Source organism: Rhinolophus ferrumequinum, chromosome 12 (assembly GCF_004115265.2).
Source record: "Rhinolophus ferrumequinum isolate MPI-CBG mRhiFer1 chromosome 12, mRhiFer1_v1.p, whole genome shotgun sequence".
Lineage (NCBI taxonomy): Eukaryota > Metazoa > Chordata > Mammalia > Chiroptera > Rhinolophidae > Rhinolophus > Rhinolophus ferrumequinum.
In genome coordinates, this window is record NC_046295.1 from 73,483,363 (window position 1) to 73,500,495 (window position 17,133).

Sequence of the window (17,133 nt, forward strand, 5' to 3'; positions counted from 1 at the left end):
GTGCTATCCTTGTCAACCCCAATTTCCAAAGTCATCTGGAATCCTTTCTGGCATGGTTTTCTAACCTTTGTCCCTTCTAAAGTTAGAGTCTGGTGTTAGACATCTGTGCCTCAGAAAACAGGCTGGCGAGAGAGGACGACTGCCGTCTTCTGCTTCCTGCGTCAGGCGAGCATCTCTTTTTGGTGCTTTCCAGAGGCACATGATTCATTTGTTTGACCATTTAACAAATAGTGGAGGACGCTTTGTACAGGCACAGGGGTCCCACTCTGATAGAGGGGCCATAATGCTGGGACAGAGGGGTGCCGAGGTCTGTGGAGGTTCACAGATGGGGATGGTAGGGAGTTCGGGTGCCTGGCACGGGGAACCACAGTGGTCCGATGAGACGAGAGCGAGGGTGAACATGAGGACGGGGCAGGCCAGGACCTCAGTCGGGCTGGGGGGGCACACGCAGGATGTACAGGGCCTTGAACGCCAGGCTAAGAAGTGTGGACTTTCTCCTCAGCGCAGTGGGAGTCAGGCGGGAGGGACACATCAGAGGCCTTGGTGTCCTTGGTGGAGAAGGACAGGTGGGCTTCACAGGGGCCTGCCGAGGACTTCGTGTTGTCAACTCGCCACCTCGGGCCACTTGGCTGCGGGTAGCTGCGAACACAGGGTAAGCCTGAAAGTGTGATTGACATGCACGTCCCAGAGAAGAGAGGAACTCCGCGGCCTCTGCCTGGCCCTTGGTGTTTAGCTCTGTCAGCCGTGTGGGCCAGGTGAGTATGCTCATTGGATGCGAAACCCACATTTATGAGGACAGCATCTGATTTGCAGTTAATTTGTTGATGCAGCAAAACACATTGTTTCCAAAAGGTCAGGAGGGGAAGCTGTGTTGGAATATCAACTTAATTACCTGGGCAGCATGGATGAGCGGGCACCCTACATGGGGCGGCAGGGTGGAAAACGCTCGACTGCCAGGCACTGACTTGGGGCCGAGTGTAGAGTGTGCAGGGGGTGGGGGGCAGCACACGGCGGGGAGAGCCAAAGCACTTCCTGCCTGCCGTGTTCCTGGTGCCTCACCAGTAACCTTGCTAGCCCAGGCAAGCCTCATGCCAGAATGAGGGTTGTCACTCCATTTCACGGATGAGGGGAGGCAAAGACTTGCCCAGGGTCACACAGAGCTGTGAATGGCAGGCCTTCTGAAGAGGCTCAAAAAGCTCATCGCAGGGAAACTGCAGGCTCGGGCAGGGGTCCTGTGAAGTATGTGGGAGGGAGCTGGCTGTTGAGGAAGTAACACATGGATTTAGTCCCCATTGAGGCCCCACCTTGGACTATCCCTTCAATATCCCTTCGAGATCAGAATCAGCATTTCCATGTCACTGCTCGGAAAGCAGGCTCAGGGAGGGGGACAGGCGCTGCCTAAGGCCACATAGGTGAAATGTCCCAAGCAGTGGAAAGACAGGGCAGACCCCAACCAGGGACCTGGTGTGGGGAAGGAGACAGAACACAGAAGCCGGAGGCCACAGGGGCCAACCAGCTTCACTGAAGGCCGAGGGCTGTGCGTGCACAGCTTGGGGTGAGGAAGCACCCTGCCTGGGGGGCAGCCAGGAGCCTGAGGCTCCCCTTTCCAAGGGCCAGCGAAGGTGGGCTGTGCCCGGTGGAAGCTGGAGCCTGAGAGCTGGCCTCCGAGGCTGGCCCCAATCGGGGTCTCAAATCCTTTGAGTCTGAACGGTGTTCTGAATGGTCCCTTTCCCTTCAGACTCCTGTCTAACCCACACGCAGGAGGGCCTGGTGACCCCAGTGGGGAGGCTGCATAGACGCTGGGGTTTCTCTGTCCCAGGGATGTGCCCCAACCAGATATACTGCCAGGAATGGAGAAGGTGAAAGAGAAAATTCACAATTAAACTCTGTCACTGTTTAACGAGGAAAGAGTTCACCTGGTTAATTTTCCTGGCTAGTAGCCACATCAATGCTCTGACCTATACATGAAACGGCCCCTGTGGGAGAGGAAGACAAAGCTTTCCGTGGCTCTACAAAGGGCCTCTGGGCTGAGAGCAAGGCTCCTCTAACTCCTCGGGACTGGAAAGCCGCTATTATGCAAGGTATGGAAATAAAAGAGGGCTTCTTTTGATATGCCTCCAAAAAGGAGTGTATTGAAGCCATATTTGTGTGGAGTGTCTCCTTTGAAATGCCCAACTTGCTCTCTCGGGCACAGCTCTCGTCTGTCCCCCAACTCCTGTCATTATCTCCCATCCTCTTCGTCTACCCTCAACAGAGCTGGCCCTGCTTGTTGGGGAGGATCAAATGCTTGCCTCTGCTTCTGAGTTTCAGCAAGGACAGCTGGGGAAGAGCGGGCACTGGTGCCCTATAGCACCTGCTGTGTGCCAACAGCACTGGGCTGGGCCCAGGGGACCCTGGGTCCTCGGGCCCTGAAGCACCTGCAGAGGTGATTCGAAGCTCCAGCTATTCCCTGGACGGGTGCTCCCTGTACGATGCTGTACAGGATGGACTTGTATTTCATGGCTGAGGAAGAGGTTTCCATCCAGCCCACATAGGACGAAAAGGAGGTGCTTCTTCATGGGAAAGAGAGGCTGGAAGGGGCCCTTCTTTTGGAGCACCTTAGATGGGCCATGTGTTCCTTGGAATATCCCAGTCAGTCCTAAAACTCAGGGGAGAGGCTCTGTCACGATCCTCATTCTATAGACAGGGAAACTGAGGCCCCTTGCCCAGATTGGTGCAACACACCAGGAAGCCGGTGGCGGTGGCTTTGGTCTCCGGTTGTCAAGACTCCAGAGGGAGGTTTCAGTGTGCTGTCCTGAGGCACCGTGTGTGAGGGGGTGCTCCGGACGGAAGGTGGCCCTGGAAGAGAAGCCACAGCCCCTGCTGTGGGGTCTGTCAGCCAGCCTCTTTGGAGAGGGAGTGCTTAGGATCCAGTCGACTCAACGTCACCTTGCCAGACCATTCTCGCAGGCCGGACCTGGGCACTTCCCTGGCAGTGAGTTCTGAGCTGAAAGACGGCTCAGTCTGAAGAGCAGCGCATTCTCTCCCGATGTTGACAGGAGTAGTATTTTGTAGTGGTGCTGGTTAATTTGTAGTGGCATTTGTGGTTTGAAGCCTTGTCAAGATCCCTGATTACTTCCCGTGCAAGGAGCTGGGCTGACGTGGAAGTTCACATGCCGAACAAAAGCAGTGAGGCAGCTGTGAGGGAAGGCTGCAAGGGGGCTGGGTGACCCTGCTGCTTGGGGGACAGAGGCGGGGAGGGAAGGGGGCTGGCAGTGGGGAGCCTTTTGTTTTGAGTCAGGTGCAGCTGCTCGGTCTGAATAGGTGGCATCCCATTGGTGGTCCGAGGTCGGGTGCAGGGGCAGGGAGCTTTGCTGACGCGTGCCATTCTCTGCCCAGACAGGAGCGGGAGGAGGGTGTGCATTGCTGCTACCTACACCAGGGCAGCCATCTGGGATGCCATCAAGGGTGCCTGGGTGACATTCCCAGGAGGTGGGGGATAAGAGGAGGGGCTTCCAGATGTTGGGAGAGACAATCCCCCTCTGATACCAGCAAGGGCTACTGTTTTCTGGTACTTTCTGTGTACCAGCTCCTGTGCTAGGAGCACTACATACAAGGTCGCTACTGATCTCAATAACCCTTCAGAGAAGGTAAAATCCCCATTTGGCAGGTGAAGAAACTGAGGCTGCCTGGCTCAGTGACTTGCCCAGGCCAGGCCTCACAGCTCACAGGTGGCCGAGACCGGATCCAAGTCCAGGTATGTCTGATCCCAAAGAAGCCCCCCTCCTTCTATCAGACCAGACACACAAACAGCAGAACAAGATGCTGAAACTTATCCCCTTGAAACTGAGGGTGCTCCCCTCTCCCTGGGGAGTTCTCCCCCATAGCATTTTGTCCTGCTAAGCCCGTTCTGACCACACAGAAAGGTTGTCTTTGCAGCCGTCTGCATTTCACTGGGCCTGCGTCCCGACTCAGTGAGGGTTTGCTCAGTGCATGGGAGGGCCAGGGCTAGCTCAGCAAAACCAAGGCTAATTTATCATCTCTGGAATGATGTCCACCCCAAGCAGTACAGCACTAGGAAATTAAAGTAAAAATGCTCCCCTGATCTTGCAGTTGTACAGACAGGTTCACACAGCATCCTCTGGAAAGGGAGTCTGGGGATTAGGTTCACAGTGCTCTCCCTGCCACCAGGGTCCCCCCGTCCACGTGCAGCCCGGGGAGCTGCTCATATCCCTGGAGACAGTCCTTGGCAGGCAGGCCATTTATGACCCTGCCTCTGCCCCCACCAGACCTACGACCCACCCCTCCACAAGCAGCCCCTTCTTTCCAGCCATGCCCCTCACAACACACGTGTTTGTCCCATGTGCCCTCCCTGCCTTGCCTCCTGGATAGATCCCGCTCACCCCTCAAGCTTCTTCCCTCCCCTGGAAGCCGTCCCTGTCTTCCTGGCTCGATAGAAAGCTGGGCTACTTTCTTCCGTCCCTCCTCAAACGACGATGGGCTCCTTGAGGGCGGCACTGTGTCTCCTTCACATCTGGCCTCTGGCTCTGGGCACAAGGCCCACACATGGTAAGTGCAAAGCAAATGCTTGCCCAAGATCGTGGAACTACTGTAGCATCAAATTATCAATAAGCCATTGGCCAGCATTTGGCTAAACCAGACCAACTAGCCACTGACCCTGTCAGTCGAGTTGCTCCGTCCACTAGGCTGGCAACCTTTCTGGCATGCTTTGATCAGGAAGAACCCCCAACCTAGCGCCGTTCCGACCTAACAGGTTGAGCCCCAGGGCCATCCCCAAAAGCAAGAGACTTTTTGAGTGGAATGTGAATGTGGGAAGCAATAGGAAGCTTAGATGTGAAATATCTCAAAATTTCCCCAGTGTGTCTGTTAAAAAAAGACAGTCAGGTTCACTAGACAGAGGGTTTTTTTTTTTTTTTTTTTTTTTTTGTTTCCTTCCTCAGAACAAATGGATGGAGAACCTGGTTTTAAAATTCCTGGACCCTGGAATACATTTCTATCTGTGTCAAAGTCTACCTTCCACCGCCTCAGCAGAGTTTAAAATCCTAGCTAATAGGTTAACAACTGTTTTTCTTCAGCTTCAAATGAAGAATATCAGAAGGCTGGGGGAATATGCAGCTCTCCAATTTGTACGGACTGCACACAGCTCCCTGCAATGTGTGTTTGACAGGACTGACATTTTGTACCGCTGTGAGATGGGAAAACGTGTGACATTTTTATTCATGGTGGCGTACGCCCTTGTAATGATCAGCTCTGGTCGATGTGCTTACCGCAGCAGCCCCAGAGCCCTCGGAGAACAAACAGGAACCCAAGGTGCCAGCAGTCCGACTGCCTTATTAAACACCGCCAGGATCCTAACGAAGACCAACTGCTGGAAAATCTCACTGTCAAATCCTCAAGGACATTGTCAGCGCACAGCTAACTGCATATATTTTTCATTTAAAATACTGAAATCCAGCATTGTGCCATTACAACCGAGGGGAGGGGCGCCCACTCCAGTGGCCATTCTGTCAGCCGCCTCTTCGGAGCTCCAGATGTTAGAGCTGGATGCCCAGTGGGGTTCAAAGCTCAAAAAACGGGTGGCAGAGACTGGGAACCTACTTTCTGAAAACCCAAACCTACCCTCAGGGTGAAAGGCTGAAAGCTACAGGGCTCTCGTAAGAATCACTTGGAAAGTCAACCCACCGGTTCCCTTCGAAAGCCAAAGCAAATCTGCATAATTAGAAAATCTGTCCCTGCCCCCTTCCCCGCCAGCCAGCCAGCCATCTTCCTGTAGTCGCAACCCATTACGTCCTGCAACTTGGTGCTAATCAGCCTTCTCCTTGGCGCAGACCTTAAGACATCTGTAGGAACACACGGCCACGCTACGTTTCACACCTTGGCAGAAAAGCTGTGTGTCAGGATGCCCACCTGCAATCTCACCACTTGCCTCAATTCAAAGGCCCCAAGGTCAGTGGGCAGGAGGACCCCCTCCCTTCGGCGGTCATTTCTAATGCTGATAGACACTGATGGATGGATGGAAGCCAATCACTTGGCAGGTCCTTGGAGCTTTTTGTGGTTGTTACGCTAGCTGATTTGGCTATGGCTGCATATGCTATCGTACTGATATATTTATTTTGTAAATATGTATTATTTACACAGTGCCTCCATTTCCATACTCTTGCCCCAATGCACCGAGACACGCTCTGCTATTTATTTATGGGATCCTTGGCATAACAGGCCTAACGATGCCTGTGTGTGGTTCTTGCAGGTCTGCAACAAACCGTAAGTGGTTGGCTGAACAACTGGATGTTTTCCATCCATCATGGGGGGAGGCTTGCATTCCAAGGGGCTGCCCGTAAAGTTGGTTTAGCATAACACTGTACATCATCCTTGGTGGAACTGACCTGGGCTGCTGTAGAGCCGGCAACCCAGAGACTAGGAGCCATCCACACACACCCTGGGATGGGGCCAAGGGGTAGAGGAAGCTATGGGTACCCTGGTTACAGGACCCAGAGAGAGTGTAAAAAGGAACGCGGCTGGTAAACAGCCCTGGGGCAGAAGCAGGACAGTGAGGGGAAGGTTGCTGGCCCCCATTTCCTCTAAGCTGGCCACTCTGTCCCTCAGCCGAGCAGTTCACCCTGGGATGCACAGGGAGGCGTCCGTTGGCCCTGCACACCCCAGCAGACACTCCTTTTGTCAGATCTCGTCACAGCATATTGGCTGGAGGACAAATGCAACCTATGTTCAGCCTCGGGCCATTCCACGGTGAACTTCAAGAGCTCCCACGGATGGCATGCAGCAGATTACCACGTTCTGTCTGTCTGGCCTCCTAGATCTCCCCCCAGTCTTCCCCTCACTGTTACCCTCATCAGCAGCATCCTAGGTCAGGCTCCCACTACTCTGGCCGGAACGTCGGCAGCGTCATTAGCGGTCTTCCCGCCTTACCTACTTCCACCCCTTTCCGTGCTGGTCCCAGAGTATGTGTTCCCAGATGCCATTCCCTCAAAAATCATCCTTCACTGGCTTTTCGACATCCACAGATATGTTTCAATCTCTCCTGAGGTCTGGCCAGAGTAGCTCCGGGCCTTCGCCTAATGCCTCCTGGCCACTTGCTTCCCCATGCTAGTCTGAAGAGTCAGATTCTCCTGTCCTTTACATGTCATTCTCTTTACCTGCAGTGCCCTCCTTCTCTGGCTCCTGATAAACAACTCATCTTTCAAGCTCCAGAAGAAATGTCACCTCCTCCGAGAAGCCTGCCCTGGTTCTCCCAGACTTCCTTAGGGCACCTCTGCAGTCAGTACACTTATGTCCATTAGGCTTTCTCTTTCCATATGGTTTATTACCTGTGTCTCTCAGACAATTAGTGCCATGAAGGCAGTACCACATCTCATTCCTCTGATCCTGGGGCCTTGGAAAGGGCTTGGCTCTGACATGCCTCCTTATAGGCTGAATAAGTGAAAGAAGGAATTAATGAAGGCGTAAAAGAATAACTCAAGAGTTCTGCCTTGCTGAAAACTTCGGGACTTTTAACCTCAAAGATAGGAGAGCAGCAGGGGGAGAATTCTTGGCTGGGCTCATGGTTTGGGCAATGGAACGTGTTTGGTAGATAGCCCTGGAGCAAAAGCTTTCCCCATCTCTCCCATCTCCATAGAGACCGTCCCCTGGTCAGCACACCTGGACAGTCACTGTCTCCTGGACTGCTGATTGCTACCATCCACCTGGCCTCTTAAGGCACGTCGCCACGGCTGGGCCTACTGCCCCTTTGGAAATATTCACTGTCACCCTCTCCAGGAAGTGTAAACAGGGATCCATCCAGAAGGGGTTTGGTGAGACTGGGGCATCCTTGGGAGGGCCAGGGAGTGGCTGTAGCCATGGAACCATGTGGCTGATGGGCAGCAGCATCTCAGAAACTCAGTTTAAACTGCTTGCAGAAAGTTCAATCCCCCATCACACTCTGCACTTTAAGTAGGATATAATCAACCACCCCTTTTACATGGGAGAAGTCCCTTTTCTATATTCTCTTTTCATACTTTTATTACATTTAAAAATCCTTTGTAGTGTAAATGAAACGGGATACGATATTGCAGAAGACATGGAATCAGGCAGACTGACAATAAAACTAACCTGGTAAAAACAGTGACCTAAGTTAGGGCCCTGATCAGTGCAATCTCAGATCCTGGGTGCCAGAGGCTGGCATGCAGTCTTCGCTGCCAGGGCTGCCAGGGAGCTGCTGTCACCGCCCAGCTATCACAGGTCAGGGGAGCTGGGGCACAGTGAAAACAGCCCGGGCTTTGAACTCGAATCCTTTTACCAGCCGGAGGGTAGGGGAAGGCCCTTGACTCTACTGGGAAGTGCGGCAGTCGGGGTCCCAACTGCGTGTTTGGGGAAGACGATGCGAGGAAACGCGAGCCCCTATTAAGCACGCTGCCTGGCCCCCAGAAGGGCGGTGTCACTGTGGCCCTCGCCCTCTATTAAGGAATAAGGGGCTCGGCTAGGTTTACTCTGGAGAGAAAGCAAAGTCCCAAATCCGGACAGCAGCCATGAGCCTTAACCGGGAGTGAGGGAGAAGCAGAACAAAGAGACCTCGACCTCCACAGCCATGCTAAGCCACACTGCTGGATTCTAAGCAGGCCCCAAAACACCGGCAGCCACACCCAGGTGCCTCACGAACCAGGTGGAGCTCATGAAAAGGGCTTGATGAGACGGGTTGAGTGAGGCCAGAGCCTGGTTTGGAATTCTTGCTCTGCCACTTACTGTGTAACCTTGGGCAAGCTACTTAACATCTCTGAGCATCAGCCCTCTGGGGATAATAACTACATTGATTGTATAGGGTCGTTGAGAAGATTATAGGAAAAATGATGCTTGTGGAGGGGTCTGGCTCACACACAGTAGGACTACATTATAATGAAAACCAACCCAATCCATCTGACCCCTCCTTATCCTGCCATCCCTTGTCCTGGGCACAGCCCGGTTACTAATTGTCCTAGTCCACAGAGGGCTTGGGGATTGATGGGGCACGATGCGATAGGCAGCTCCTGGTTCCGTCGTCCTGTGGCCACGGGGCAGGACTCCCTGCACAGCCACCGACACTTAGCTGACTCTCCTGGAGGATCTCGCTTGTGGGATGTAATTTATTTTCAATACTTAGTGTTTTATTTCCCCTTTCCTACTATGACAAACTCGCCACCTTTGGCACAGAGAATTCTAATCTGAGAAAAATGCCTCCTTTGGTCTCACAGAATCCGATTTCCTGCTCTTGTCCTGCTGGGCTCACAGCCTCCTTGGCAGGAAGCTGGATTCTGAGCTGCTCCAGCTCCAGCACAGACCTTAAAAAAGGCTGTTTTTTAGGCTCTGGTCCGTCCCCTGGCAAAGAGACCTCACTGTCACACTGCTGAATGCAGACAGACGCAAGAGGTCTGTCACTCATGCACGGCACCACACGCAGGCTTCTAGAGGCAACACAGGCCCTGCAGGATAGCTGCCTCCCCCTTTTGGGTTTCTCCTGCTCTGCTGAAGCGACTGGCTGCTCAGGACACAGGGGGCACAGGGCTGCCCTCACTCCTCCCGATTCACCCTTTCGTGCATTCACTCACTCACCCCGGGCATCCCCCAGATTCTCCCTGAGCAACTCAACTGTGCCAGGCTCTGTGAGGATGCTAAGGTCACAGAGATGAGCCTGACACTGCCCCAGGGATAGCGTGTCAGGCAAGGGGCAGTGCTGGCCCAGAGCAGGAAGGGAGCCCTCTGCTTGGAGGAGTCCCAGTTGGGGAGGGCTTGTGGGGGAGGGGTGCTTGAGACGGGTCCTGAGAGGTGGATGCGATGTGTGGGGTGGCACAGAAGAGCAAGGACGTTCCTGGCTATGGAGATGGAAGCTGATTCATCGCGGGGTTCCTCCAGTGCTCAGCACGGGCTCTGGCCTGGAGCACAGGCCCATAAACAGGTAAAGTTTGTGTTGGGGACTAGAGAAGAGGAAGGGACTCTGCCCAGGGTGGGGGCACCTAACAGAGTCTTGCAGGGTGAGAAGGAACTGGCCAGAAGTGGAGGATGTGGGCAGGGGGGCTTGGGTAGTAGGCCCTGAAGGCTGGTAAGTTCTCCTGACCATCAGGCAGGTCTGTGACCGGGGCTGAGGTTGGGGACCCTGGCAAGGGACCCACATTCTGGAGAGCTGAAGGGCCCGCCTGTCTCAGTACTAGCTGATGTTTTCTGATGCCCTCTCTGCCTCACAGCTGAGGAGAGCGACACGCGACCCAGGGATATGCGGGCCCTCCGGGTGCAGTGGGGCTGATGTGCTGGTGGAACTGAGGTGGGGCAGGTTTGGGGAAGGCCAAGGCTCATGAACGAGGATGGGTGAAAAGTGGATACAAAGGCCGTGTGGCAGGACTCTGCCTAGGGGAAGGAGGGCCATAACGGCTCCCTCGGCGCAAAGCCCAGCTCACACCCTACCCTGCTCGACTCACACTTCAGCCTCAGCCAGGCTCCAGCTCGCCAGCCCAATTTCCATTCCTCTGTGTAGTTCACTGGGGCCTTTCTGGAGACTATACTTGGGGCCAAAGGAATTATTGAAAAGGCAAGAATTCTCCGCTGCAACCAGCTGGAGAAAGCCATGGGGATTGCATGGACCAGCTGCAGAGAATTCTGGGGCTTTAACAGGAAGTCAGCTGCCACTCCATCCTAGAACAGGCTAGGACCTGGGCGGCGTTTGGTCTCTCAGGTTCAGAACCGTCACCAGGTATCTGAGACACAGCCCGGAGAAAGCTGCTCCACTATCCTAGGAAATCCTAAGAAAAAGCTCTCTGCCCGGTCCTTGAAGCTGGGGAAGAGCAAGGGTGTTAACTGAACACTGCATTTACTCTGCAGTGATCTCCAGCAAGGCTGTAGAGACGAGGTGACAGCCCCTCCTGAGCATGCTGGCAGGGAATCACCCCAAGGACCAAACCGGTTGGAGTTTAAAACAAACGAAAAGGGGACTTTGAGATGCCCCGTGGCACGATCACACAGCACAGATTTGGGCCTTTCAAAACGACCCGATGGATTCCATCCATCAGGATTAAGTTAAACCACCCACTGTGGGATGGTGGGCTCCCTGAAGCCAGGGACTGTGTCACTGTCACCTGTTTTCACAGGCAAGACACAGAGTGGATATCAGTGACTGCTGAACAAGTGACCTGGTTCTTGGCTCTTTCTCCACGCCTGGGCCCTGGATTACGGCTGACCTGCCACGCTCCACTCCGAGAAGCTACCACAGGCAACTGTGCCCATCCGTACAACCTGCGACCCCTGGCCCCAATCTCCCTGCCGTGTACTGATCTGTCGTTGCCCTTCTGTCGCCTCTCTATCTGGTGCCCTGGTTGACCTGTGACCTTGATTCTCAGACATGCAAACTCTCTTGGTTTTAAGATCCCCACAGTGCTGGGTACGAACCTTTCTGCCATCAGGCAAGAGGACAAGGGGCTGAGACAACGTCGCCTGTCTGGTTTCTGTGCACACTTATCAATCTGATCTGTTCATCGTTCTTTTGATTACAGCCCCTGATTTCTTTCCCAGGAACCACCCCTCCTTCACGTCTCAGGTATGGGTTTCAGGTAGGGCCCTGCCCATGGCACAGTGAAGACCTGTGGCCACAATGATTGGCTCTGAGGTAGGTGTATGAGCAAAACTGGTTCAATGAGTGAATCCCATGCCTTGTGTGGAAGTTGCTAGCAAGTGAAATGCACTTTCCTGCTGGTCTAACACTTGGAAGGAAGTGGTCTGAAGTTGCTGTAGTCATCCGGCCACCAGGAAGGGAAAGCCTGCCTGAGAATGGCACCAGTAGAGGAGGCAAAGCCAAGAAAGACAGCAAAAATTGGGTCTCATTGACATGATTTGATACTTGGATCAAGCCATACCTGAAGCTAGTGTGAGCCAACAATTCCAGCAATTTCTCTTTGGGGTTTTATGTCTCTTGCAACCCAAAGTACCCTAACTGATATAGATTCCCAGTATAGGCCCTGCTTCTGGTCTTTGGAGCTGGACTGGCTCCTGACACCCTGTCGTGCGGGAGACCCTGCTTGCTGCGCCATTTGTCAAACGGGGCGGCCTGTGGGGTCTCAGCTCCCGCTCCCCACATAAGAACGCAGGACAGGGTGAGGCCAAAAAGGAACACCCTCAGAGCCATAGGTAGGGGAGTCACACCACTATAGTCTCACTGGTGGCTGGAGCCACACGATTCGCAACCTGCTGTCTGCTTCTCTGCCTGCCAACCGACCAACCTGACTTGACTCACTGACTCTCCAACGCACGTAACCACGGCAGTTATATCAGTGGCTAATTGGCTAACTGGTTACAGCTGATGGCCATCTACTGCCCGAGCCAGCACCTTTCCACGTGAGGCTGAGAGCCTGGAAACTGCTCTCTGGGACTCTGTCCCCACACCCCCCCAATACTAACTCCTACATATGTGCATTTTCTATTCTGAAGTCTACTCCCTCACACACCAGGAAAGCATCCAGCATGCTTTTGGTGTCTAATGGTGGGTTAGGTGCACAGAGTCTATACCAGATGCAGGGTACCAGCTTGCTTGTCTTGGTTCCAGCTGAGGCTCAGAAACATTAAGGAAGGCCCGAGATCTGGAAGGAAACCAGGAACAAGGCCTTACCTATGGTCCAACATCCTGGGATCCTAGGCCACCTGCCCAGGGTGCTGCACTGGCTCCATCACTACTATTCAGCAGGAAACTGCCATGCTCTTGGCACAGTGCTGAAGCATGAGCTCTAGTAATAAACAGCATGGCTTTGAATCTGGACTGTTGCTTCTGAGCTATAAACCCTGGCTAAGTCTCCATCCTCTCTATGACTGTCTCCTCCGCAAGACGAGGGACTGGCTGAGACGCAGTAGGGTGGCTGAAAGGGTTAAGTGGGCTAACCTGGGGGAATCGCCTCGCATGGTACCTGGAGTAGCAACACAGACCCATTTCTCTGGGTCTCAGTCTGGTGCCTGACATACGGCGAGCAATCCCCCCCATGCCTCTCCCACACCTGCCCTTAGCCAATCCCGAGGCCTAGCATGGAAGAGGTGCTCAAAGTGTTGTAAAGTGCTCAAAACCTGGGGGCCGGGGCGCGGGGTTGGAGGTTGGTCTTGACTCCCGCCCCTTCTGCAGCCACCCTTAACTTGTGCTGAACGGAGATCAGGTGGTGTAGCTTAGAAAGCAAACTGCTATTCTGAACCTGGATTTTCATTTGGCTACTGACTTTCTCAGCCCTTCCATGGCACATGAGATCCACCCTCAGTGCTGAGCTCCCGGGGACGAGAGGGATACAGCAGTCCCTCTTATCTGTGGGGGATACGTTCTAAGACCCCCAGTGGATGCCTGAAACCTCAGATAGTACTGAACCCTGTATATGCTATGTTTTTTTCCTCTATACACATACCTATAATAAAGCTCAATTTATAAATTAGGCACAGTAAGAGATGAACAACAATGACTAATACTAAGATAGAACAATTATAAGAATATACTGTAGTAGAAGTGATGTGAGTGACTGTGGCGCTGTTGTTAAGTGAAATAAGGGCGACTAGACACAAGCCCTGTGACACTGAGACGGCCGATCTGGTGCCGTGTTTCCCCGAAAATAAGCCCTAACCGGAGAAAAAGCCCGAGCAGGAATTTTCAGGATGACGTCCCCTGAACAGAAGCCCTAATGCGTCTTTTGGAGCAAAAATTAATATAAGACCCGGTCTTATTTTTGGCGAAACATGGTAACTGAGATGGCTACTCGGCGACTCACAGGGTGGGGGGTGGGGGTGGGCAGCATGTGCAACATGGATACGCTGGACAGAGGGATGATTCACGTCCCGGGCGGGATGGTGGGAGAGTTCATCACACCACTAAGAATGGCGTGCAATTTAAAACGTGTTATTTATTTCTGGAACTTTCCACTTAATGTTTTTGGACTATGATTGACCAAAACCGTAGAAAGTGAAATCGCGGATTGGGGGGGCGGGGGTGGGAGAACGACTGTAGTATCGAGAAGGTAACACCAAGTGCTTCATCAGAAATCTCCTGAATTTCCAACTCAATCCTTATGAATTTCCAGCATCTGACGTCTCCTTTTTTGACTGGCATGGTTTTCCTCCTGAAATTCAACATGCCTACTCAGAGGAGCAGACCTTGGTCTCCGGGCTAGCCTGGGCTATGAGAAAGTGGGGCCACGTGGAAAGACAGGCCGAGTCAGCCACCCTTGCCAGACAGACCTGACAAACCCAATACCAGTTAGGACCCTTGCTGCTCTTGGAAATGGCAGTGAATGAGCCAAAACACCTTTGGACTGCCACTGGCCTGGACTGAAGGCAGGGCTGCCTGCGGTCACCCTGCAGCTGGCACCCAGCAGGAGGAGCTGGAGGGACGGAGGAGGAAGCCACTGCAGTACTGCCCACAGTCTCACACAGAAGTGTGACAAAGAGTGGAAAAAGGGGCGATGGAAAAGGGGGAATACGAGCTGGAAACCGGGTTGAAAGAGCAGTTTGCAGAGAGCTCTGCCTGTGGAAGTTCCTGACTTAGGCCATGAAAATGACTTTGGACTGCAGACCAGGACGCAAACCTGCGCACACTCACACCTGGTGCCCCAACCTGCCCCACGGCCCCTTCCTCGCACTGTCAGAGTCAGACTCGGGCACCATCTTTGCTGTTTCGGGCCGTCTCCTGGCCATGCTGCCAGCAGCTCTCCCTCTGCTGGATGAAGCTACTGGGTTTGGGTGCTGACTTTCCCAGCAAGAGCTGTAGGGATGCAGGTCAGTTACAAGAGTAACGCAGGAGGACTGCCACCGAGGGGGGTGTGCGTTCTAAGAGCCATGCCGATGGTCACGCACTGGCCTGCTGGGAGGCTACGTCAGTGGGTGACTGACAGCTGGTTCCACTTCTCCCCCTGGAGAAAGAGACGGATATTTACTGAGGGCCTAGGTGCCCGCACGGAGATGGACGATATCTCACTCAATCCTTACAAGGACCTATGATGTGGATACACTATCCCCACTCTAAAGATGAGGAAACTGAATTCCCTGAGGTTAGGTGACTTCCTGAAGGTCGCCAGCTAGTTAGCGATAGAGGTGGGATTTCAGGACAGAGCCGCCCGATTCTCAAATCTGTGCTTTGTCCTCTCTGCCACACTGACCAACCGGTCAGCATTTTCCTCTCAGTAGCTAAATATTTGGGGGTGGGGTGGAGGCTGTATTTGCTTTCTCTCTGTGAATGGCCTGTGTGTGTGTGTGTGTGTTTCTGTTTATAATTTTTTGGTCATACCATTTGAAAGCAAGTTTCAGACATCATGGTACTTCACCCCTAAAACACTTCAGTGTGTACCTCCTAGGAATAAAGATAACCAGCTCCCAAACCATGATGTTAACAATAATTCTATCATATCACTTAACATCCCAGTAAATCTTCAAATCTTCCCACTTTCCCAAGAATGTCTAAAACTGAAAATAAATAAAAAAATCCAAATTAAGTTCATACTTTGCATTCGGTTATGTAGCTTAGTCTTTTTTACAGTTAAAATCTTTGCTTTATTTCACATAATTCAAGGGACTCCAGGCCTTCCTTTGACTGCTCTCTCCTGGGCTCCCTTCCTCCCGGGCAACTCATCCTGGGAGCACAGGGGGGGTGACGGGGAAAGGGGGGTGTCCCAGTCTTCCCTGCCCTTTTCCCCTCCCCTCCCTTCCTGAGATCTTAGGAGCTCAAAAAAACAAACTGAAATGAGACAGGCTCTGAATTCCCATAAAACAAAGAAAGATGTTTCCACTTGGAATCAAAACGCTTATTTATGGAAAGTGATTTGGAAGTAGTTTTTGGCCACTAATGGAATATTCATTCTTCTTCTTCAAATGAACAGAACTGTAAGCACAGCAACTGAAATAAAACTTTAAAAAAACTGGCTGGCTGGACACACAGCAAGCACTTAAACAACAACCAATCAATTATTAATCAATTTAAAAATACACATCAGTTATAAAACCCCAAGATGTTTACCGATTGACTACCAGGCCCTGTGGTGAACTTTCCAGAGACATACACTCACGGGAGATGACAAGCACCAAAGATAAAATTACAAGGCTGTGTGAGATGTGTAGTATGTGCCAAGTTCTGGGGTCGTGCAAAGAGGGGAGCCAGGAGGATTTACAAAGAGGACCTGCTCCGAGGGTGTACATGCAGATCATAAAGGGCCTCCTAGGCCACGCCAAGGGTGAAGATGGAATCTCTTGGGGAGGCTGGTGACATGGCCACGTGTGCGTGCTGCAAGTGGACCCCGCAGGCTACGTGGGCAATGCAGTGGGGTGAGCCTGGAGGCCGGGAGGCCAGATAGGAGACTGAGAAATAGTCCGGGTGAGTGGAAATGCAGCCTGAACCAAAGCTGTGACAGAGGCATTGGGGAGGAAAGGGACTGAGCAGTGTCCAGGGGGCAGAAGGGAGAGGCTCTGAGTGTGGGGGTGGGGGTGACCCAGGCTTTTGGATGGACCTCACTGGGGTGGGAGAAAGAGAAGGAGTGAGTTTGGTGGGGAACGTACGTTCAGACTGCAGGCCTGTGGTTTGAGGTGTCTGAGGTGTTCGGGACGCAATGGCTAAACTGGAGGGAATCGTGTATGACTTCTAAGCTCAACAGGGCAGAAGGGACCTCTCAGGGCACTCAGAGCCAAAGGTGCTGAGGAGGCATTTGCTGGCTGGCCGGCTTTTCCAGCCCAACACGAAGCTGGCACTAACTGACCTGGCTCATGCTCGTAAAGCCAGAACTCTCCAGACACACAGACAAGCAGGACACCACATTCCAAGAGCTGCTCCTAGGGGTGCATTCAAACCACTGAGTCCCAGGTGGTACTTAGTTTGGACTTTGGTGTAACTCATTTTTCAAGCTTTACATTACAGAGGTTGGGAAACCTTTGCTCAACTGGAGAACAGAGGTACCCTCCAACGCACACCAGACTGGCATCTACCAGACTGGAAGGCAGGCAATTACTCTGTTTGTACGATCAGTCAGCGGGGAGAAATACAACCAAGGGGGCCGTGGAGCGGGTCTGCCATGATGCTCTCTGGGGAGCCGCAACCTCCCACCTGCTGAGAAGGCCCAAGGCCTGGCCGAGGCGCACGCAGCTGGCAGCATGCGTCCAGGGCTAGAATCCAGTGTCACT

General features: G+C 53.0%; 1 protein-coding gene across 7 annotated transcripts in view; it reads right to left on the reverse strand.

Moving 5' to 3' along the window:
• The window catches only part of DENND1A (DENN domain containing 1A), a 468,543-nt gene that overhangs the window by 29,640 nt on the left and 421,770 nt on the right, over positions 1–17,133 (reverse strand). The window contains exon 20 of one of the 7 annotated variants that reach the window (XM_033123058.1): positions 13,947–14,879. The exons of the other annotated variants lie outside the window; for them this stretch is intronic. Coding sequence (XP_032978949.1) covers positions 14,844–14,879 — 36 coding nt within the window. The 3' untranslated portion in view covers positions 13,947–14,843. Of the gene's footprint in view, positions 1–13,946; positions 14,880–17,133 lie in introns of those variants that run through there. 7 annotated transcript variants of the gene reach the window in all.